This window comes from Poeciliopsis prolifica, unplaced genomic scaffold (genome assembly GCF_027474105.1).
Source record: "Poeciliopsis prolifica strain line A6 unplaced genomic scaffold, Auburn_PproV2 SCAFFOLD055, whole genome shotgun sequence".
Taxonomy (NCBI): domain Eukaryota; kingdom Metazoa; phylum Chordata; class Actinopteri; order Cyprinodontiformes; family Poeciliidae; genus Poeciliopsis; species Poeciliopsis prolifica.
The window spans coordinates 183,789-207,322 of record NW_026562430.1 but is presented as its reverse complement, the minus strand read 5'-3'; the positions used below and the strand labels follow the sequence as shown (position 1 = coordinate 207,322).

At 42.2% G+C, this 23,534-nt stretch overlaps 1 protein-coding gene across 4 annotated transcripts in view; it reads left to right on the top strand.

Annotated features, from left to right (window-relative positions):
- Nucleotides 1–23,300, top strand: part of nrp2a (neuropilin 2a) — a 63,062-nt gene extending 39,762 nt beyond the window's left edge. Inside the window, exons 10-18 of one of the 4 annotated variants that reach the window (XM_055059564.1) lie at nt 191–370; nt 438–582; nt 6,363–6,443; nt 6,577–6,678; nt 11,444–11,709; nt 12,085–12,181; nt 13,800–13,832; nt 20,084–20,140; nt 20,520–23,300. In XM_055059564.1, coding sequence (XP_054915539.1) covers nt 191–370; nt 438–582; nt 6,363–6,443; nt 6,577–6,678; nt 11,444–11,709; nt 12,085–12,181; nt 13,800–13,832; nt 20,084–20,140; nt 20,520–20,827 — 1,269 coding nt within the window. In that variant the 3' untranslated portion in view covers nt 20,828–23,300. Of the gene's footprint in view, nt 1–190; nt 371–437; nt 583–6,362; nt 6,444–6,573; nt 6,679–11,443; nt 11,710–12,084; nt 12,182–13,799; nt 13,833–15,933; nt 18,753–20,083; nt 20,141–20,519 lie in introns of those variants that run through there. The other 3 variants (XM_055059562.1, XM_055059565.1, XM_055059566.1) reach the window with 3 other exon arrangements.
- Nucleotides 23,301–23,534: the final 234 nt, after the last annotated feature.

Below are 23,534 nucleotides of genomic sequence, written 5' to 3'. Positions count from 1 at the left end.
CATTTGGTCTGATGGACTTTTAAAAATACCTTGCAAAGATATTCACAACCCTTGATTATACATTTGCCACAATTTATTTTGTCCACATGAGGGGTAAAGCTGCTCTACAGTCCTTACACAAGTAACCCGAAACTCCAAGTATCCTAAGCCTGGGCTGTTTTCTATGAATGTTGTCTAAATCTCATTCCAGGTGGACCTTGGTGTTCCCAAGACCGTCCGGGGAGTCATTACCCAGGGAGCGCGGGGAGGAGACCCAGGAAGTGGACCTGCCACAGACAACCGCGCGTTTGTCAGGAAATACAAAGTCGCACACAGCCTGAATGGAAAAGACTGGAACTTCATCATGGATGTAAAGACCAGCCAACCTAGGGTGGGTGAAGCTAATGAAAGATCCTCCTCTGAGGTGCCCATTTGCTCAGTGATAATATTTTGTGCAGTTATTTGAGGGCAACACGCAATACGACACTCCGGAGCTGCGTCATTTTGAGGAGACGGTGGCGCAGTACATCAGGCTGTATCCAGAGCGGTGGTCCCCAGGAGGGATTGGGATGCGAGTGGAGATCATTGGATGCGACCTTCCAGGTAGGATGTCTTTCTGCTTTTATCCCCCCATCATTTCCTGCCTGCAGGATTCAGTCGCGAATTATTTGCTGAATTGAAATGATCCAGGCAGGACCGCATGGACCTGGAGGAAGGTGGCTCACATTAGATATGCATGAGAGTCATTAGAGGCTGCCTGAGGTGAGGAGAGGCACTATTCAGATTCTTTTTTATTTATTTTTTTTATTTTTATCGTTTCACCTGAAGGAGAGTTGACTTGCTCTCCAAGCCCAATACTTAGCAGGGATCTGTACAAGGTTTAGTTTACAGGAATGCATCTCCAGCAAGTGAGAGCGCCGGTTTGTTCACTTTCCAGCACGGTCTGTTGGCCAGATGTGATCTTTGTGCTCCTTCAGAGACAAACACACTCTCACTGATATACGCACACACACACACACACACACACACACACGGTCTGTTACTGTTTACCACTCCCTCTGCTGCGCCTGAACAGGGCGGCCGTGTAGCTCGACACGCAAAGGGCTGGACACATATTTACCAAACAACCCGCCGAACAAGAACCGGGTCCATATGTGTTGATTGGAATTGAAGATGCTTTTCATCATTCGGTCTGTTTGTAGCTTTTCATTTCCTTTATCTGTTTGGGCAGTGAAGATTTATCACCACGCAAGGATGTGGGATTAGTTTTCTCCAAAAACTTCTGCGCTAATTCTGCTGTGGCTTGAATTTTTTTCACACATTATCACAACCTTCTATGTGTTTCATCTGTATTTTACGTGACGGCTGCAGCAGACGTGTGAAAGTATGTGCTCTGGTTAGATGTGGTCAAAATGAAACTTTACAGTTTGTTTTGGGGAAATTAATAAGGTTTGTTGTCCTGAACTCTGCATATCCATGGCCAGCATGGCAGCAACTTCTGTGAAAAACTGCACAGTTTGACATTATCAATCTATTTTAAGGCTATTCAATGGAAAAAATCGAAAGCAGACGATGTAAACTGTAAAAACCCCAAACTTTTGTAAGCAAACTGTAAGGATGTTAACGGGTCGTCACTGATCGGACAGCAACCATAAAACAATATTTCAAGCATGCTGATTGGTCGAACTGCTAAAGACATAATTTGATACGTGATTCCAGGATTTTCTCAGATGTTCTCCGTGTTTTCCAGGGTCCCATCCATGTCTGATACTTTCTCTAATTTACAATTATGGCTATTTTGAGTTGGTTTATCTCATAAAATCCTGTTACACTACATTAAGGTTTATGGTTGTGACCATGATGAATCCTGTAAGGCACTGTACCTCCCTCGACCTCCTGAAGTCTTACGAAACACAGGAAGCAATATGTTTTACATTAACTGCTGACTGACGAGTGAAGAAAACGACCGGGCCTGAGCGCATTAAGTCAACAAACAAGATCCAGAAAGATGGAAGCAAAATGAAATGAGCACTTTGACACAAAGGTTTAAATTCACGATGAAGGCGCTGGCAAAATGTGGCTTACAGTCGCACATTGTTCACACACCACCACCAACTCAGCTGGGATATCGGGCCGCTGCTGACGTCCTGTGAATCATTCCGCTCAGGCCGCTCAGTGATGTCTTCACTCTACTTATTGATGTGATTCAGGCTGATGAGACAAACATATTTCCCCCTTCATGCATGTTTTAGCATATCAGCAGCTACCATCAGTCAGGCAGGATGAGCTGCCTCTCCTGCGTCTCTGCACATGGTTTCAGTTCTTTCCTTTCCCAGCCCGGGGCCCGGTGCGTGGGTCTGTAAATGTTTTTGTTCTCTTCTGGTTACCATGCCTCGCCTGTTTCCCTCTCCTTCCCCTCACTCTCCTGTTGCTCATCTTTTTTTTTTTTTTTCCATATTTCCGCACTGCTGCATCATACGCAGTGCTTCTGCTATACCAGTAGCTTTTTTTTTTTTTGTCGTTGTTTGTTTGCATACTCCTTAAATTAAATATTTATACCGTCAGGAATGGAATCCTTGCGGATCTGTAAAGAATGTAGGTTGATAATCTCGGTGCTTTATCCAGAGGAGGAGACCTCACACGTTCATGTGCACACCTATAATTAAAACCTCCGGTACCTCGATTCGTGCTTCTGTTTGTTGTTAAAATCCCAGTAAATACAGCAAGGAGCTTGGAATGTTTCCTTTAATTAGCGTTTATGTGAGGAGGCCCAAAACATTTCAGAAAAAGCAATAAAACTAAAAGCACAAGCTTCAGGTCTGCCTCTTTGACATCAGAAGAAGAAAGACTTAAAGACACACAAGGAAACCCGAAAGCTTTTAAGAAAATAGGAAAATATGGCTTTATGTCAATTTGGTGAAACTATTTGGAGAAAAAAAATGCAAGCAGGAAACAATTTGGATTTCTTGACTTCCAAGTGGTTTCACACAACATAATCAGCAAATCGGGATTTTCATGGTGACTAGATATCATGCAAGGCGGAAGATGTGCTCAATATGCTCCATTTTGACCTGCTGACCAATAAGAAGCAAGGAATGAGAGGTTTGTTGTCGACATGAATCGATCCAAATTATTCATTGGCAAAACTGATTTTCTGCTTTCTCTGAGGTTTGAGGGTCCATCATTCCTTGTTTCCATCAAATAGACATGTTCATGTGAGAGAATTTTGATTCTATATTCACTTACTAAAAATTAACCTGACCCTTTTTACTTCCTGCCAGTAAATTCTTTTTGAGAACTTTTTTTTTTCTCAAAACGAGGGACTTAACCTTCTGAGAATAAGTGGTTTAGTAGTAGGATGTGCTTCTGAAGTGACAGAAACACAAGAATGAACTGTACTAAAACGTGCGGGGATAAACCACTAAGGCTCACCCCTACTTCTTTTTCCCATTTCGTTCCTCTGGGACAGGAATGTGTGTCCATTTATCAGCGTGTGACTGCGCCTGGGAGTGCCAGGGAGAGATTTACAGAAAAGCTTTCTACATAATTGGGAATTTTTTTTCTTCCCCCCCCCTTCCTCCTGTCTCTGACATATTGCTGAGTCAGATTCTTTGGGAGTGAGCTATGTCTATCATTGCTGGACCGCGCCACCTCCCTATGAGTGAGTGAGAAAGAAAAGGTTCAGGTGTAAAAACGGAGAGAAATCTCAGCACGCTTGCTTGCATGACTTTGCGCTATATGTGTCAGCTGCTCCCAAGAGTTCGGAGCCTCGTCCTGCAGCATGATGATGACTTGCATCACCACCTGCAGCTGCAGACACGTTATGTCATCCGGCGCTCTGCCGCAGAGGGACTTTTCCCGCATTATTAGGCCTCTCCACCGTGCCGCACTTGGACACATTGAGCACAGTGCTCGAGGCAAGGGAGGCAGGTCGCATACGTTATCACACATTCGGTCTTTCTAGGTGCGCACGAATGCACAAGTCAGTCGCGTTGGCCTCGCCGCTCCTGTCACAGCCTGGAAAGGTCAGCCCATTTACACCGTGACAGGGCCTGACCTTTGAAAGCACCAAGTTCTTGGGAATCTTAATGGACTCGACCAAAAGTCCATGTGTGTGTGTGTGTGTGTTTGCATTCAGCTGTGCACACAGGTAACATAGGTGGTTTATTTTAACACCTTGTCCTGAGATCGAACTCAAAGGTCAAAGTGGAATAAAAAGGCAGAAAGGCAACGGAGAGATGCTTTTTGGGAAGAGGTGCTGCTTTTCCTTGCCTTTACCTTCCCGGCAGTGATAAGCATCTCATTAGGTGGAAAATGACTGGCATAAAGGACATGACATTAACGCTGGGTTAATGTCAGAAGCCGTCGCCAGCTGTGGCTAACTCCTTTCATGTGTGCCATTTCTCCAGCTGGGGCGGCGTTCCACTCATTTTCCAAGCCGATCAGTTGTCTATCACATTGTGTTTGCTTTCCGCAGCCTTTAAACGGTAGTCACAAGGAGAGATGAAAAATTCCCAGCAGGACTCTGGAGTAGCGGCACTAACAGGCATTCGGAGCTGTAAATTTTCACGACCTCGCTTCCCCTCACGATGTTCTGTGCGCCGGTTTTCCCGATGAAAGCGTCTCACATGAGCTCATTGGGCGTCCAGACCTCGGAGTTGTTTGGGTCGTCTTAAGTGAGACAAAGCCGGGAAAGCTGACAAAGGAGTATGAAATGTGATATGCTGGATAATCCGCTTTGTATAGTCAAAAGATGTTTCTGCTTTTGCCAAAGCGATGCTTAAAAACATTGTGAATATATCTGTAATCGTTTTGTTCTGCAGATATTGGAGGAGAAAAGCTCTTATGCAATTTGCTCACATGATAAATGTGAAGCTTTGTTTGAGACCTGACCCAAACTTCTGTTTAGCACCAAGGTTGACCCATCTGCTCCTAATAACACTCCCACTTCACATTCCAGCTGCAGCCTGCTCCACATGTGCGTTTGCGTACATATCTGTTTTTCTTAATGCGCAAACTGTGCCTTTTTTATGACTTGACGGCTAAAAATCTTTCTTTTTTTTTTTTTTTACTTGATGCCATTGGAAAATCTGACTATCTGACAATGCTTCAAAGCGTCTTTAACACAAGGTAAAATGCAGTGAAAAACAATTTCTTCTGCCAACCAATTATGATTACTTCAAAAGTGCATTAATGAATCATCTAGGAGGTCATCAAAGAACATTTCATCACTGCAAAACTCAGTTTCCTTCATGATTCAACTAAAAGACACTGTTAGGGGAGAAAATGAAATACAATTCTGCAAAAAGAAAAGAATGAACCAAAATCATTCCACAACAATTTAAAGAACAAGCAGCAAAACACCTTTGATTCCAATATTCACTCACTATTCATAACACAAACAAATAGAAAGCAACACATGGGTGAGCATGAGGCATCAAGAGATGTGGTCTCCATATTACATATTTTTACTGTTATATACGCGTCTAATGCATGAAAATCTTTAAAAGAAGCATCGCACTTCAAAACCATGACAGGACATGATGTGGGTCTTCATTTGCTTGACCCACATGTTTCTCAATATGCCAGCATACGTGGCAAGGCAGGAAACGGCGTGACAGGAGTTTTACATTTCTCCATTTTTGTCCAAATGCATGGAAGTTATGAAAATAAAACACACATGCACACACGCATACGCACATCTGAAGACAACAGAGTGGTGGTTTGAGCATCTGTTTATATATGTGTGTGCTGGAGCCATGCTGACAGCCAGAGATTGGTCTCAGAGTGTGATCATCCCATCCAAGGTCGAGGGGAGTTAGTTAGACACATCCATCCATCAGCTTTAGCGTCAGACATGTGTGTGTGTGTGGGTGTGTGTGTGGGTGTGTGTGTGGGGTGTGTGGGTGTGTGTGTGCGCGTTTTTTGGCCAGTATGCGTCTTAGACAGATACCGACATCTAAGCCCGTAGACAAAACATGACAGAGGCCCTCTTGGGTGTTTGAGAGGCTTTCTGTCCTTTTTTGCATCTGGCAGGAGACAAAAGCAGGAGCAGTTTAAAGTATTTGCTAAAATTACGGTTTAGAGCTGCTTTAAAGCAGATATTTATTTTAAACTTAAACAGTGTTTTAAACTGTTTAGTTACTGCTCTGATTGTAAACATGGGCACGTTTTGGTGACTGCCTCAAAGTTCATCTGTATGTTCTCTTATCTTTACCATTTTGAAGAGTTCATGCAATAAATTGGTCTTTGTGTCACCATGCAAGCTCATAGCAATGGTATTATTGCGTTGCATTGCTTTTAGTAGTTGACTTATCAGATTAGAAAAATTTTTTGATCATTTCTGCACCTAACTAAGTTATTATTTGTGTTTTTTTCTGCAGAAATCAGCACTCCAACCACGACCACAACTACAACTACGACTCCCACCCCAGAAGCCACCACAGTCCCCAACATGACTACAGGTAAAAAGTATCTCACCTTGGATCATTCGTCGTTTAAGGAGGCTTGATTCAACAGTAATAAAGGTCATTTCACATCCAACCTACTCTGTTCTTACATTTTTTTTTCCTTCTCTTCTCACTGTTTTAACAGCAGCCACCCCTCCTTCATCTCTTGGCATGTGCGACTTTGACCACGACCTGTGCGGATGGACACAGGACCCTGGCGCCTCACTGCTCTGGTCGAGGCGTAAACAATGTGAGTGACGCCCCCCACGTTAACAAAAGGATGCAATTTTGTCAATGAATGAGTCTGATAATACTTCATGTGGAAAAGCGTGGAAAACAAAAATGTTCCAGTGGCAGATCTAATCTTTCGTTTAACACATTATCTGTTTTTGACAACATTTAATGCGCTTAGACTTCCTGAAATACATTTTTTCAGATTAACTCTAAATGCTCATTTATTTGGCTATTTTGAAATAATACCATCCAGCTGGATGGTGAGAAAAATGAAGAGAGCAACTTGTAAGTGCAGGCGTGAGATTATAACATTGCCACCGTGTAATTAGAAAGAATTAAACAGTTACCTTAACATGTCTACATATATATATGCAATTTGCATTAAAACGTCTCAAATGGCACATCGACCAAAACTAATCTGCTCCTGACTTTCCTAAAGTTCAGCGTTTCAAGTTGTTCTTTTAAAATGTACGATTTAGAATCTCAAAAGCTCCTTTAACTTATTAAGTTTCACATCCACAAAATAAACTCTTACTTACATGTGTTTATAGCACATATTTATGTTATCTTTGAAGCCTTACGACAATTAAAACTGTCATTATGATAATAATGTGTCATACTGATAATGACAACCCGAAGACGTTTTTTCTTATCTAATTTCCAGTTATAGTGTAAATGGCTACAGTTAGTGTTATTTCACCCTCCATATTTATTAGGCTATCTAACTGAATGCATAGTTAATAAAAATAAAAAATGAAAAAAAGCATAACACCCACTGTTTTATGTTCCATCTTGTAATTCACCCCCTCTGGACTCTCTGACTGGTTGGCTAAATGACTCAGATTTCGCCTGCAGAGACTCGAGGGCTGAATGAATTTCGAAAACATGGCATCCCTAAAATGCATTTCAGTGTTTGATGATTTTCTACATCAGCTCAGAGCCTTTATGCATGCAGCTGCAGGGAGGATTTTATTTCTGTGGAGAAAATGGCACAAGCACAAACGCATTAAGTTTATCAACTTCGGCGGGTCCAGACAAGATGCTGCTTTCCACAATTAAATGGAGTCATTCTCCCACTGCGTCTTCATTGAGTCACTTTTTCAATTTGATTAAAATAATTTTCTTAAATTGAAACCAGTCTAATTTAGTGGCAGCATTGTCTGCCAGCCGTGCTGCTCGCCAAGGGTGTTGAAATGAAAATGAAGCGGGGGAATCGGAGGGAAACAGACGCCGCGGATGTGTCAGGCATGTACATACATCCTCCTATGTGACAAACAGGCTTACGGTGTCAAAAAGCTCCGCAGGAAGAGGTTAGGACCCAGCAGCTGTAATTAAAGTCCAAAGAAGAGCAATCATTTCCAACTGTTACGTGAGCCCCACCTTTCATGACACTATTTAGTCATTCCCTGCAGAAGTGGCGTTCTTCCTTATGCAGAAGCAGTCATCAAATGTCTGGCTTTTAGCATGATACTCAAAGCTACAGAAGAGGATTCTCTCTGGGATCAGGAAGAATAAAGCACTGTATATATATATTTTTTTTTTTTTTTACCTTCTGAAGCACCTCACCTCAGCTGAATAACTATTTTGACCTTGTATGCTCAATTTTCAAATTAATATTTATAGAATCTCCTGTGAAGCATCCAGGAGATTCCCACAGCCGCTATTCTTTTTTAGAGACATGTAAATATGACAAGGTGATGTTAGTTAATGCTACTTAATAGATCAGACTATCAGGAAGAATATGGCATCCAGCCTTCACAGACATCTCATCACTGGCAAAATGTAGCTTTAAAAAAAATAATACTGATTGGAGCTGCTCTTTCAGTTTTACAGTTAGAAACAATCAGACATATTTCTTCCAGCTAGCTTACCAGCAGTGTGCAGCACCAGATGGTGACACAAATATAACTTGTGTGTCACTAGCAAATCACTCAATCTAAACAGGAAATAATCTAATTAAAATTATCCTTTGAACATTCCTGCAAAATCCCTGAAAGGATTCTCTTCCCAAAATTTGCTGTCAAACCAAATTATTATTGTTGGGTTTTGATGACCATTTTCTGTGTGATGGAAAACAGGTATTCAGTATTTACAGAGCCTTGGCTTGCTGGAAAAACAGCCTTTTCAGCAGCTATTATATATTTTGACTGTATAATTTGTACCATGTTTGAAGGAATGTAAGGCAGGTGCATAAATGGCAAATATGTTATCAGTGCTACCTGGAGTTATGCAGGTAGTATTAACTATCTTTATATTTTTTAAAAGTCCTAGCCTTTACAAGCTCCTAAAATTCTTTAACTTAACTTGCTAAAACCTTTTGCATCTTGCTGAAAGGACGTTAAGCTGCCGTATGGTACACTTTTGAAATATTAACCTTTTAAAAACCTGATATACGTTGATACCGGTAACAATCCTACGCTAATCCCGCCGCTCCTGAAGCGTGATCTGTTTGGCTTCAACGGAGGGCTTCAAAGCGGCTTCTTTCATCACAGCCCCATCACGGAGGGTTGCATAGATTAAGCCAGGTTGCGCTTTTTATGTTTGAAGTATCATTTCCAGCCATTCTGACACACCATACACGCCTTTGATTTTCCTCCGAATGTCAAAGGTCAGAAATCTCAGCCAGAACAGGATCATTATTTCACCACTATCAAATCACTGTTTAATCCTCTGCAGGGCTCGATTTTCCCTTGTGGCCCAGAAGCCACAAACTTGTCACCTCTTGACCTCAGATGTGAAACCAGTAATAAAGCCAGAATTAGCCACCATGGATTTATGAGATTATTTTTGGCTTTAGATGCTTTCCTGATTAAAATGTGACAACTAAGCTCCACAAATTCACTCACTGTTTGCCTCCTGTGGCAGCAGAAAACCAGTGAAATAGATTATTGATGGTCTGTGGTTTGTAGGTCTGATTAGCACGCCACTTTCCACCAGGTCTGGGAAAGCAGCGGGATAGCAGTGGGTCACTGTGACAGCACTGCAAAAGTTGGTTAAACAAGTGAAATCCAGCAAATTTTCGGACTAAAGTCGCCTGTTTACGCTGGATTATATGCAAGGGTTTCAGAGTAAAGTGGATTAAATATAAATGCATGCTAAAGTTTATAGGTTTTATTTTTTAAAATAAAAAAATTTGAACTACCTATCAGTTCACTGTCAACAAAAATGTAAAGGAAAAAAAAAAGTAAATTTTTGTACAAAATTAATAAGATTAATAATCCTGTAATGCTAGAAGGAGTTACAACAATCTGAAGGGGTCAAGGGGAATTGTTTCAAATCCTTTGTAGAGCACTAAATATTCTTCAAATTCAGCAAAGACTGCACTCACACACAATCATTCCTGAGTCAAGATGGGCCATGGGAGATACTGTCACAGTCACAGTGTGGAAAGTGTCACAGACAGGCCACTCTGACCGTATGGAGGGCAGAGGGGGGGCGGGCCTGTCAGATTCGAGACAGATTTGTTCCCCCCAGATACAGCTTGTTTGATCCGACGTAAAACCCACACAGCCACTCAGGAAAAGGTCCAGTCCAAATCAGTGGAGTCACTCTCCAACCTGAGCTTGGCTGCGCTGCTGAATAATACAGGCTATTAGTCTCTGCTGTGCAGCAAGCAGTGGAAACTAACACATTCAGACAGATCCTATAATCTGCTGTTATGCTTGTGATTCTTTTTCTGGCCCTGAAGGACTCCTGCAGCATATACACAGTTGTTTGTGACGACGCAGGTGATTTAATGTGCAGATTGTTGATGCTGGACATTTTCCCACCGGGCCCACTTAGGAAATTCTTCACAGAGTCGCTCTTTCTCACACTCACATTCGCATTCAATCTTTTTCTCATACAGTCGGCTCACTTGTCTTTCACAATGCAGTTCGTGCCGGCGTCGAATTTGCAAACTAAACATCCTCTGGTGTAAACAAATGGAGTGCAGTGCTTTTTGTCGAGACTTTTTTTTGTTTTTAGTCGCTAAAGGAGTTACCTGAGAGGGGAATGAAGAGGAATTGGCCATGATACCTCACATATGAATGGCCCTCTTGTTAGGACCTATTCTTCGGTGTGTTTATATTTGTCATTTCCCTATTGTTCTGTGCGACCATTGTGCAGCAGGGATCCTATTCCTGTTAGCAATCAGTGATTAGCTCCATTTTTTTTTGCTCAAGGGTCAGGTTGTGAAATGAACACATCCTCCAGCCTCACACAATGCTGCCATCAATTTTACAGCCAATCGGATTAGAGTTAAAATACTAAAACACAGCTTCTTGTAAAAGTAAACAAACCGGACTGGGCAATAAGGTTTAAAAGTAAGATTTTTATACCAGATCCAATTATAATTATTTCTTGTTTCTTGCCAGAAAGAGATGTTTTTATTTCAGTGGTTTTAACTTCTGTGAGCTGCACAATGGATTCATTATAAGAATGTAGCTCAAAAGAGATACAATTATGGAAAAAACGTCTTTTAATGAGGAAAAAAAAGCTTGAATAATTAATTTGCCTTTTTTGGTTAATTCATTCTCCTAAAATTACAATTTTGTTCTGGTATATTAAAACTGTATTCTCATATCATTTGAATTTTATTGGTTCGTCTTGTAAAAAGGAAATAAAACCTGTAACTTAGTCTGACCCTTATATTTTGTTGTAGAATGCATTGGAAAAAAATCCCAAAATTAAATCTTTACTTGCCAAAGATTCAAACAATCAATAAAATTTGTTTGTCACCCAGCTCTCATTTAAGGAGTGTGAATACATTTGCTGTAAATCTTAATTTTCTACCATTCCAGCGTTGAACAATTACCTGTACCTGGACGTGAGCCTGAAGAACCTGGAGCAGCGCGCTCGCCTCGTGAGCCCGGTGGTGCCCGCCGACGCCGGACCCCTCTGCCTCCTTTTCTCCTACCAGATGTGGGGGGATTCCCAGGGCAACCTGAATGTGTTTCTGCGGGACGACCTCAATGACGAGGTTCTCCTGTGGTCGCTCCGCGACAATCACACCACAGTCTGGAAAGAAGGCCGGACCATCGTGCCACGCTCCCCAAAACAATTCCAGGTAGAAAATGGCTGCATTCATAGAAAAAAAAACACAGTCAGTCAGATTTATTCTTTTGGAGTTAGGTTTAACTTTAGAAAGTACACAGAGAAAGTATTTGTCTCTGCCAGGCGCTTGGTTGTTTGTTCTCATGCATTTGTCAGAGCCATCACAAGAAGTTGATGTTCTCATAAAAAAGTTAGCATAATTAGCTGGAAGTAAACTAAACCATCATTGCAAGTGCTGAGTGCAACCAGGTTCATATTAACTTTTTATTCTCCCTCCTCCTGTTTGTCCCTGTTCTCAATTTGCCTCCGCCCCCTGCTCCGCCTTTCCCTCATCTTGTCCTCTGTCACATCCATTCTTCCGCTTCTCCGTCTCTTTTCTGGCTGCCAGGTTGTGATAGAGGGTTTCTTTCATCACAGCACCAGAGGACACATCTGGATAGACAACCTCCACATGAGTGCAAGCTCCCCTCTGAAAGAGTGCACAGGTACGTCACGTAATACAATAGCTGGCCAAAATGAATTTTTAAATACAACATGCAAACCATCAACACATCCGTCATTGCTCACTCTGGTTGGCATATTTTTGCGAACTATTCACATGTTTTTCATATGTTTTTTTTTTATGTTACAACCACAAAAATCTTTATTTTGTTGTGTTTTATTGGTATTTGGTGTGATGACACAACAAAGGAAGAGTATAATTGTGAAGTACAAGAAAATAAACATCCATTTTTCTTTTTTTACAACTATAAACACACAAGATTTTAATCCTATTTCATAATTAGACACCTACATTATGTCATAAAAGCTCGACAAGGCCCTTTAATGGAAGTTTTTATGCAAAATCGCTGTTCGAAAAACATTTTAGCCACAAGGTCCTGGAACATTGATGCATGTGAGGAGGTAAACACTTCAAACTCTAATCCTCCCCTCCACATCCCAGCTTTTGGAGATCGAAGAGCCCACCAACTGTAGAGATAAAACGGAGGAGAGAGGGGGCGAGAAAGGGAGGGAGGGACGTCGTTTACTTCTTCACCAAAAAGAAAAGAAGAATGGGAAAAGTAGGCCATAAATGCCCTGTGGGTCTTGAAGATGCTAATCTATGTTTCATTAGATTTTTCCTCCTCCTTTCTGCTTCATCCATCTCTCTTGCTCTCGTTCCTGTCGTATTTTGTAAACAGAGCTTTTCCCGAACCGTCAGAGGGAATTACTAGAGAGGCTGTTTCCCAAGCAAGCCCTGGGAGTGAAGAGCGTGAGTCGAGCACAAGCATAGCCTACTTAATCTGGCCCAAGCGGGGGCTTCAGAGAGGGTCTTAAACAGATCAGAGACCAAGCTGTAGGTTCAAAGCCAAACCCCAGCCAGCATCTCTTTGGAGGTTGTTTCACAGGTGGACTAGAGTGTAATTAAAAGAAAATGTGTCTGGGGTTTTTTTTTTTGGGATGCTTTTCTCTGCACTTTCCACCATTTTCTGTGTTTATAAATGTGTCACCAAAGTCCTGAGAGAGACTATGTTGCCCATCAGCTTGGATGGCTAAGATGACAGCCCTGCCTTCATATCTCCCCCTCCTGTTTTGCCTACTTCCTCCTGCCACTCCCATGGCATGCTGGGATGTTTCTTATCAAGCAACACAGTTGAGTTTTTCACAGCGCGTTTGTGTTCCCGCCAACTCGTTCCCAAGTTGTTTCCCCCCCTCGTTCCTTCTCTTTTAACCGCCCTCCCTTCAACACACACACGCTGTCAAACACTCTGTCAGACGCACACACACTGCCGCTTTTTTCTGTTTGCATTCCACACAATCAAAGTGAAGGTTCTGCTCCGTTAGTTTACAGCCACCCAGAACCTCCCAGCCTTCCCCACCAGTCCACCAGTAAGCGCATTCATGTAGCCCACACACACTGTTCCTCACCTTCTCACAACCAAACTCATGCCATGTAAGAAATTGCATTCCTCCCAAAAAGCTCAGAAAATGCCATTATTCACATTAAATATCAGCGAAATTTCATTTAGATCGTCTTGAGATATTTCTGTGACATTTTTCCGTCATGTTAATAGATTCTCTTCTTCTGTTCTTGTCTGAATCTTGTGTTCCCTGTCCTCATAGAACCCTTCTCTGCGTTTTCTCCAGAAAACCCAGGTGAGTTTGGCTTTTATAAGGATGTCACTTCCTAAATGTGGTCTTGCTTTCCTGCCCGTCAGAATGCATCAACCCAGGGGAGACGGGGGGGTTCTCGCGTTGGTTGTCCAAACTGCAAAACGAAAGATTACAGTGCCTTCCAGTTTTGTCACACTACAACCAGAAAACGTCAATGAATCTTATTTGGATTTTAGGTAACAGAACAACACAAAGTAGAGCAGAAATGTGAAATAGAAGGAAAATATTTCATTCTCTAGATGTGCAAAGCTGATAGTGACATCCTGAAACACTTGCAACTAATACAAAGTGTTGACACAGAGAATACAAACATGTTTTTTAATGAGATTTCTAATGACTATATGCTACTTTGTATTGGTCTGGCACATCAAATCCCAATAAAATTAATTGATCTTTGTGGTTGAAACGTGACAAAATGTGGAAAAGTCGCAAGAGTGTGAATACTTTCTGCAATGTCGCCTCAAACCTTTCCTTCACTGACGATGTTGAGTCTGCTGGAGCTGAACTGACTAAACTGCATTCATTTTTATCATCAGCCAGCATGAAGAAACATCTAAACCTCCTACTAAAATGAAAACAATCACATTTGATAAACACAATTTCAGTTTAAAAGTTAAGGGAAGTTGCATAGTAGGTTAGTTTTGTCACCAACAAAGAATTAGTCTCAAACTCTGTGTGTAAGGCAAGCTAAATCACACCAACCTCATGCAGACAGGTATTTGACAATAGCTTTATTCTCTCAGGTCGAGTCTACAGGATACAACCTGAAGGGATTTAATAACTCCATGCCTCATGAAAAATGTTTAGAGCATCCAAGGAGGTGGGGATGGGATGGGACAGGATTGGGGGGAGGAGGTCTCTTTGTGATTGATGCAAGTGTTTCACCGTCTCATAATGCCCTCCACTAAGATGCAGGCTGGTCTGGGGGCTTTTATTGCAGAATGTGATGCGTGTGCACTTCCCTGGCTTTCGCACTCCCGCGCAAAATCCCCTAACCCTCGACGAACGCGCACGAGCGCTGGCGTTGACAATGACGCACGCGGCGGTTTTCCCGGCGGAAAGCAATCAGATAGAGTGACTGAGCAGCACCGAGCGCGGGTCCCTCCACTCGGTTACGTCTGATGAGTGTGTGCGGTGTGAAGTAGCAGGATCACGCACCATTTCCCTCTCTGTAATTATGTGACACGGTCCAAAAATCAGGAAGTATTGAGCTCTGCTTCCCCCGTCCCTAGTTTGGTGTGAGATTTCACACAGTTCATGTGGATGCTAATTTATTCGTATTCCCCAAATCTCATCTGGGTTTTATTTCAGCTGTATTTTAAAGGAGCATACGAGCTTCTTGGAAGACGGTTAGTTTGTTCTTACCAAGAATTTAAGGAAGGAGAGGTTGGCGCCAGGGGAAGAAGCAGAGAGGATCTGTGGAGATGCTCTCTAAGGAGACAGCCTCTTGGCTTTGAGGAGGAGAGGACCGGCCAGGATGGCTGATGAATGTGAAGAAGCCGAGACAAGAGAACAGGATAATTTACGAACTTGGGACAAATCAAGCAACATGAGCCAGCTAAATAATTGGCCGTCCCACTGATTCCTGCATGGCTCCAAAGGCTTTATGTGGCATCCCGTGCCAGTGTGAAACAGGAAGAGGAAGTTCCTTAATTCAATGTGTGTGATTGCTTGTATAACTAATAGTTGTGGCTTCAGTTCACACCAAGTAAAATCACTGCAGCTTCAAACAGACTTGCCTGCATTGCATCTGCCTGAATCAGCTATTGGACTGGTGTCAAGCTAAATCTCTTGGTGATCTTGGTGTGAAAAGTTGTCCTCAAACTGCAACCCCAGCTCCATGACAGAAGTAAATGCTTTCATGTTTTTTTTATTATTATTATTATTTATGGCATTGAGGATTTGTTTTATTCTTTACAACTGGCATGCTTGTGCATGCTCAAATGAGTTGCACGCCTGCTGTTTGTGAGCTAAGAGATGGAAAAAAAGAACATAAAGCAGCAAATTAAATGCAGAAAATAAACAAAAAAAATGCCGCTCCTCTCTTTTCCCATTGGCCAATCATTCTGTATTTCTCCACCAGGGGGAGGCGTTCCTGTGCCTCCCTTGCCCATCCACTGGTATTACATTATGGCCGCCGGAGGCGCCCTGCTTTTCCTGGCGGTAGCCATCTTGGTCAGAGCGCTCTGTTGCTGCCGACAACACCTGGCCACCAAGAAGAACCAGCTCTCCGTGGCCTATCACAGCTCCTCACAGTGCTTCCAGTACTCTAACTGGTCCACCAGTATGGCCACCCCAGGGGTGGAGCCAGTCCTGACAGTAAGGCTGGACAGCCGGGACCGACACCGCACCCTCTGCTAAAAACAGAAACACTTAGTTTATTGCACCGGCTAGCCGTCTGGATGCCAACTTGTGATGTCCGTAGAAGATCCACTCCTGTTTACAGCTACTATGCTACCATGGTGATGGTGACACAACGTGAAAATTTGCAAAGAAACACTCTGCATCTTTGTTTCATAAAGGAGTTTGCTCTTGACATTATCACACCACGCTGCCCCCGATGAGAGGGACGAAGTTATTTTTCCCGGGCAGCTTGATTCGGACCATTTAGCAGCGTCTGGCTCCCTCGTAACCCTGACAGTCCGCCAGGAACGACCCCAGCGTGGACTCAGACAAAGACATGTGTGACTGTGGGTAGATGGGAAGGGAGTAGGGAAGAGGTTAAGCCAGCCAGAGCTGCCAAACGGCAAGGCTAAAACAAGACCCAAGAGACACAAAAAGGGGAGAAAACTGTTAGGCTGAGACACGTTTGCTGTGCTGTAACTGTGGAAATGATCTGGCAAGCTGGAAGAAAATACTGCTCATGGTGTCTCTGTATCAACAACGCTGGATAGCTGCGATGCAACTCATGCCAACGTGGAGGGCGTTGCAGCACCGGATGGAAAGGAAGAAAATATGTTTCCATTGATCTTTCAAACACAGCATGTGCACATTTAAAACCCAAAAGAATGCAAATCCGTCATACTTAAATCCCTGCATCGCAAAACGGAGATAACCAGCTTGTTTGATTGAGCGGCTCATCCTCTCCTGATAAAGGCATCAGTCGGTGATGGATGCAGCCGTTCTCAGTGTTTAGTGTTTTCATCCTGACTCTATGGTGTAATAAAGCACGTTGTTCCACTCCCACTCGTGCTCCTTACCACCCACTCCGGTTGTTCCCTCCTCACTACTCCCAACCCCCTCACCTTTGAGCTGCCCAGATGAAAGCCTGCGCCAGGCCGAGCCTTGTCGTGTTTTTCAGTGCGAATATGCGCTTGTTGTTTTAAGGGAGATTGTAAATAGACACAGCTGTCGGCCATCACCACTTCTTACTTGATTTTTGCTCCTACAAATCCCACAATGCCACAAGACCAGCTGGAGGCCATAAGTGTAGTATTTTGGAGTGTATGAGCGCAGCCTTGAAAGAGAGCTTCAGGATATTATGACTTCCAGTGGACAGATCTTCAGGGTTTCTCCACAAAATAATACGTGTTTCCTGACTTTACTCTCAGTCATGTTGTTTTATCATTTCATCCATCCATCCCGTGTTTAAATTTGACCTTTGTAGAAACGTCTGTCATAAATTAATAGTTCAGTTTTTTTTGGTGAACATTACAAATACCTTTAAAAGTCAGACAGGAAAAGTCCTGAATTTTGACATGTGAACCATTTAGGAACCCTGAGCCCAGCTGTTCTGCTTGATCTCTTTTGTGCCATAAGATGCTGTCAAAGACTGCAGATGCACTTTCTCCTGGTATTTACAGGCCAGTGTCCTTTATGTTTTCAAATAAGTTCAGCTAATTCAAATGTCATTAAGTTCTGCAGAGGGCTTCCCATACATTTACATTTATGGGCTCTGGCTTTGGATGCCACAATAATAAAAAATATTGCTTTTTTGCAATTTTGCAAAAAATGTCCCCGACTGGCACCGATTTCCCCCCCATCAGTTGCTCCAGAGCTGATGGGCTTTGACCTGCGCTCAGATGGTTTGAATGAAATTGGAGCGTTTGCTCTGCAGCTTAATGGGGTACTGCACTCTGGGCCTGTCAAAACTGCAAAAACCCACCACCTTCTCCCCACACCTCAGCAGAATACACCTCAGTCTGTTGACAAAACGACAAAGGTGCACTTTTTATTCCTCCGCTGTGGAGGAAAACTATTTTTGGCACACTCTCATTTTGTGCTTTTAAATCAGCTTGAGAAGAGAGGGACTGGACACCTTACTCAATCCATCCCAACACCATTACCCACCAAGCTTCTAATAGCAGTAATTAGTTAATGGATGGATAACATTTATTAAGGCTGCAGTAAGCACTTTTTTCCTCCCATCTGCTGCGCCTCCGTCGCCCGGTTCCTTGCCAGCCTCCGTTGTCCTGGCAACCGTGTTAATAATGCCATCGGCCATCAAAGACCTCTAGATCTAGTCGCATCCCTTGCCAAGCAGCTACTCCCACTCCTGAACACTCGCCAAGAGCAGCAAACACAGATAGACACAAAGAAACAAAGTTAAAAACTCAACCAAAGTGCTGCTTTTATTAGAAGTTTACTCATGTTCTGATTCAGACGTTGGCATCAGGTCTAAGTTCAGGCCACCTGCCATGTCAAAGAGTATGGCAGGCATAAGCACTACTTTGTTGATTGTAAACGTTGCCAATTTTTTTTTCTTTCTTTAATCGTCAAATGCATCGCTCTTAACCTTGACAGCAATGATTTCAACATTGATATTGTGTTTTGAACTTGTCCTGGCACAGAATGAGCAGTCTTATACAATCTTTATCAAATGTGATGACTGTGTGTTTGACAGGAATGTATCTTAATGAACTTTCTCTATTAATAAAGTCATATTTTTCTATTTTAAAAGCATACATTTGTCTGTTTTGTTTTCTTATACTGGCAAAAGAAAGTATCATGTGTAGGTGAATTTATTTGGTATATTTACAAGGGTACTGATCTTGTAAATATTCCTGTCTTAGATATTCTGCCACAAACACCTAATTTCCACTTGATTGTGTATTCTTGTTAGCATAGTTATTGGAATGAAATGGAGCTAAAGACACAAAAGCCACGTTTAAAACCGTTCAGTGATTCACTTTATAGGCCTCTATATTTTACAGTAAAAGAAATGGCCAGTCATTTTGCCTCTTTGTCATTTCATATTTAGTCATTTCAGAGTGTTTAACAAAAAGGGAGGTTTATCATCAGTCACTCCCACCTTAGGAAACTTTGAAACCTACTTCGAGAACCAATGATTTTCATGCTCTATGGAGCAGTGAACTCTCATCTATTCGTAGTTTAGTATTTGCTAATTGATCTATGTGAAGTTTTTTCTATTAACTGGTGTTTGCAAAGCAGCCAGACCCCAAGAACAGAAATAAAGAAGATTGTGGCTATTAGCTTCAGTGGCAATGCCTTTTGATTTATAAGATATATTTGGTATTTCAGCTATTTAACAAGGCAGTTATATGCATTTTTACAGTGGGTCTTGCAGATTTCAGCTTTCATGCAAATACCAGTGTCCACTGTATTTGCTGTACAGTATTAGGAAGTGGAGTCAAAAACTCTGAGATTGACTCCATGTCAAAAGGAAATATGGTGTAGTATGAAGTATTTATTCAGTAGACTATGTCTGAGCGTAAAATATGCGGATAAAATGAATGTATGAATCGGTAAAGTGACAAACTAACCAGAAGTGCACAACAGTAATGTATTGCTAATATTAGTATGGCAATGCACACTCGCCTTAGATTTATTTAGGTACGTGTTCCAATGTATCCTGCTCGTGTTTATTTGTTTGACACATAACCGGGAATATTTGGAGGGTAATTGTACAGTACAATAGGTCTGGAGTGCTGTTCCAAGTAGAAAAACAGCTGGCTTTGGGTGATGTGTGACATTTTGTAACTTCTTTGTGAACTTCAGTGCCCTAGTTTTCTGCTTTAAATAAAGTTTGATGGGTTCTGTCTTTTACTCTTGCTGCCATGTTTCATCATATTCAGAGTTTTTGTGCCAATCAACAAAACAAAAAACACTGTCATTGCACAAAAATAAAGCCATCTGACACATATGTAACATTTAAACACAAGATTGTTTTTTTTATTCTTTGGCATCAAGTTTTATAGGATTTCTTTTGGACGAATGTGAAAAGTAAGTGTAAATTGATTTGCTGCTGAAGATCCTATGCTTTTCTTTGACAGGCACCAAACACATTGGAGATGGGAGGCTTTCCATGGGCAGAGACCCTCTTGGCAGTGGTAAGGCACATCATTCACATACCAAAATACACTCATCCATGACTTTATTAGGTACACTTTGTTAATACGAGTTTGGACTCCCTTGTGCCTCAGGAACACCTTTAATTTTTATATAGCATCACAAAGTTCCTGCTGATATTTTTGGCTGCACATCGAGGATGCAAGTGTCCCGTTCCACTGCATGGATAAATATCTAGTGTCTGTTAGTACGTTGAATAATTACTCATTGTCCTGTTCAAAAATTCAGGTTTTGATTTTAGCTTTCTGACATGATGAATTATCCTGCTGGAAAGTGTGGTCATAAAGGGGACTGACACAGTCAGCGATAACTTATGTAAATACCTTATTTTTCTCATCGACTCTCCTCTATCTGTCTTAGGTTTGCATAACCCAGACTGGAACGTGCCAACGTCCCCATCATCAGATCCTCCAGTGACACACACCTCAGAAAAAGATAACTCGTGGTTATACACATTGGACCCCATCCTGGTCACAATCATCGTCATGAGCTCCCTGGGCGTCTTGCTCGGGGCAGTGTGCGCCGGCCTCCTCCTGTACTGCACGTGCTCCTACAGTGGGCTCTCGTCACGATCCTCCACCACTCTGGAGAACTACAACTTCGAATTGTACGATGGCCTCAAGCACAAAGTCAAACTCAACCAGCAGCGCTGCTGCACTGAAGCATGAGAGAAGTGATGAGGAAAAGATACAGGCATTTTGTGAAAATCTCTCTCTGTTTTCTTCATCTTTGCCAACTTTAGTGTTCCTCAGTGGTGCAGGTCTCAGTGAGAACTTGTTTGGAGAACGCAGCACCGTCCAGTATTGGCAGTTGTTTCTGCAAATGCATCAACGACTGAGAGACCAGGGTTACCTCCATGGACTGCTTCACTGCAGGGATGACAGGCCTCAAACACTGAATATCAACACATATCAATTGCTGAATCCCGGGTCACGTAAAGAGAACTGCTTCTAAATGCGTCATAGATAAGTCTAGTTTTGCAACTGGATACTGTAAACTACACAGACAGATTTGGATACGTTGTGTTGGAAAGGTGGTAGGATAGGAATAAGTTTAGAAAAGAGTATTTTTTGATCACCTGTGAACACAGTGGCCTAGAACTTAGCTCCTTTGTAAGGCCCCTTGACTCTTTTGTTCCTGCTACACACTCAGTTGGCCCTTCAGTTTCTTTCCCTCTGTGGTATTTTTAGTTGAGTTTCTACTCAATCACTTTATTTTTGTTTAATGTTTTCTTTCGGGCCAGTTTCCAGGCCTGTGGTTAAAGATAAGTTGGGGAAAAGAAGAGGTGAAGAAAGTATATATAGATATATATGTATGTGTGTGTGTGTGTGTGTGTGTGTGCGTATGTATGGGTGTATGTAGAGGTAGGGAGGGAAGCATTCTTTTACTGATGGAAAGGTGTTATTGTTAGATTTAGTTGTTACTGATTCCTGTCAAAGAGAAGGTCGTGTTTACATTGGCGGCAAATCAGAAAAGGTCAAGGAGATTTGGACGGTGCAACCTATGGATTGCTGGTTGGGGCAGAGACCGAAAACCCTGAAGGAAGCAAATCAAACGAAAGAACAAACGAGACTGTGACTGACAGAGCACTCGAATTCCCCCATGCTTCTCCCTCCCAGGAGCTTTTGCTCGCTCTGTGCTTTCAAAAAAACAAAAAGAACAAATGGGATCAGAATCAAACCATAGACATATCCGATCAACAGAGCGACTGTGTGCCCAGATGCACAACAAGCCTTAAAAGCAAAGCATTGTGTGTGGAAATGCTGGGGGGTAGGGGGGTAAAAAGGATTGTCGAGGCAACATCGAGACATTTTTACACGTGGACCTCAAAAGCCATGATTTAAAGGACCTATTCCATCTTTCCTCCAACACACACAAGCATCCACCTCAATTTATTGGCTAATGGTGGCCTACTTTGGGAATCTTTTCTTTTTTATCACTGCATACCAGCCAAGCTTTTTTTGTCATTGCTTTTTTTATGTATTTGTTTTACGACACGGTTTTGAACCAGTCAGAGACTTGTAAGCCATGATAAGAAAGAGGACGAACAAGAACGATCTCAGCATTCATTCCTGAGCACATGAATACACAGACACCTCACTTGTGCAGTTGAACGTAGATGTCTACATACACCGCATGACCTTTTTCTCCATCGCCCGACAATAAATCCGACTAAACAGTTACTGTCATAAGTCAGTTACCAATAATAAATGCCAGAATAATGAGGGAAAAAAAGCATTTTTAAACTGTGAATTGGTTCACTCTGTTCCTTCTGCAAACTTTCCTCAATAGTTTGCTGAAATGTTGGCCTATTGCTCAAGACAGAACTGGTGAAACTGCCAGGTATTTAGTATGTCTTGAGTCCACACAGCTTTTCAGCTCTGCCCACAATTTATACGGGACTACAACACTCCAAAACATTTATTTTGTTGTCGTCAAGTCACTTTGTAGCTAACTTGACACTATGCTTAGCTTCAAGGCCAATCTATAAAAAATTCCATGCAATTTTCTTTCATTTTAGTACAATCCATTTTGTGAAGTGCACCAGTTCCTACACTTCTGGATTTAATAACCTTATACGGTAAAAGTTAGTCAGACAATGAAAAAAGGTTGTGCATATTTTTCCAATGTATAAATATCTGGTTTCAACTGAATGTACTGTTGTATATACAGAACATTGAGTACACAGTCAACCCGTAATGTTTGGACACACACATGCCTGTTTGAAACACCCACTCCAGCTTAGAAATGACGTTCAACGGGTTCACTGTAGAAGCGCACTCATTTCGTTCACCCTCACTCTCGGCATCTTTCGTCCTCGGAGGCCCACATTGATGGACCCCACTGACTCTCTTCAAAGTGCCTTGGAGCCTCGGGGATCCAGTTTGCCTTTGGAGCCGGCATAAAATATACTCATTTGACACTGACAGTGACAATTACAGCGCCCTCTTTTGACTGGGAGGGCTAAGAGGAAAGAAAAAACAAAAAACATGAGAGGACAAGATTCCCCCACCCTGTTTTTTTTCGCACTACTAGGACTGCTGTTGTTGTTATTTTAAAGGGGTCTTTGTACAGAAATGCTCTTTTATGATTGTTATTATAATTATTGTTATGATTATTTAATAAAGGATTTATACCATACTATAGAAAGCACTGACCAATACTGTAAATAGTAGGTTCTTCCTTTCTAATTACCAGCCAAGACTTTCAGCTAATCTTTCACTTTTAATTACAAAAGGTTTACACACAGGAACTCGCTGCTTTTCTGGGCAACGTGCACATACATAGGAGCGTGTTGCCTGCCTGCCTGCTCTATTTGGCCTCTAATCTCCCCATGATGTCCCATTAGTCGGGACCTCTGGTGGCCCTCATTTA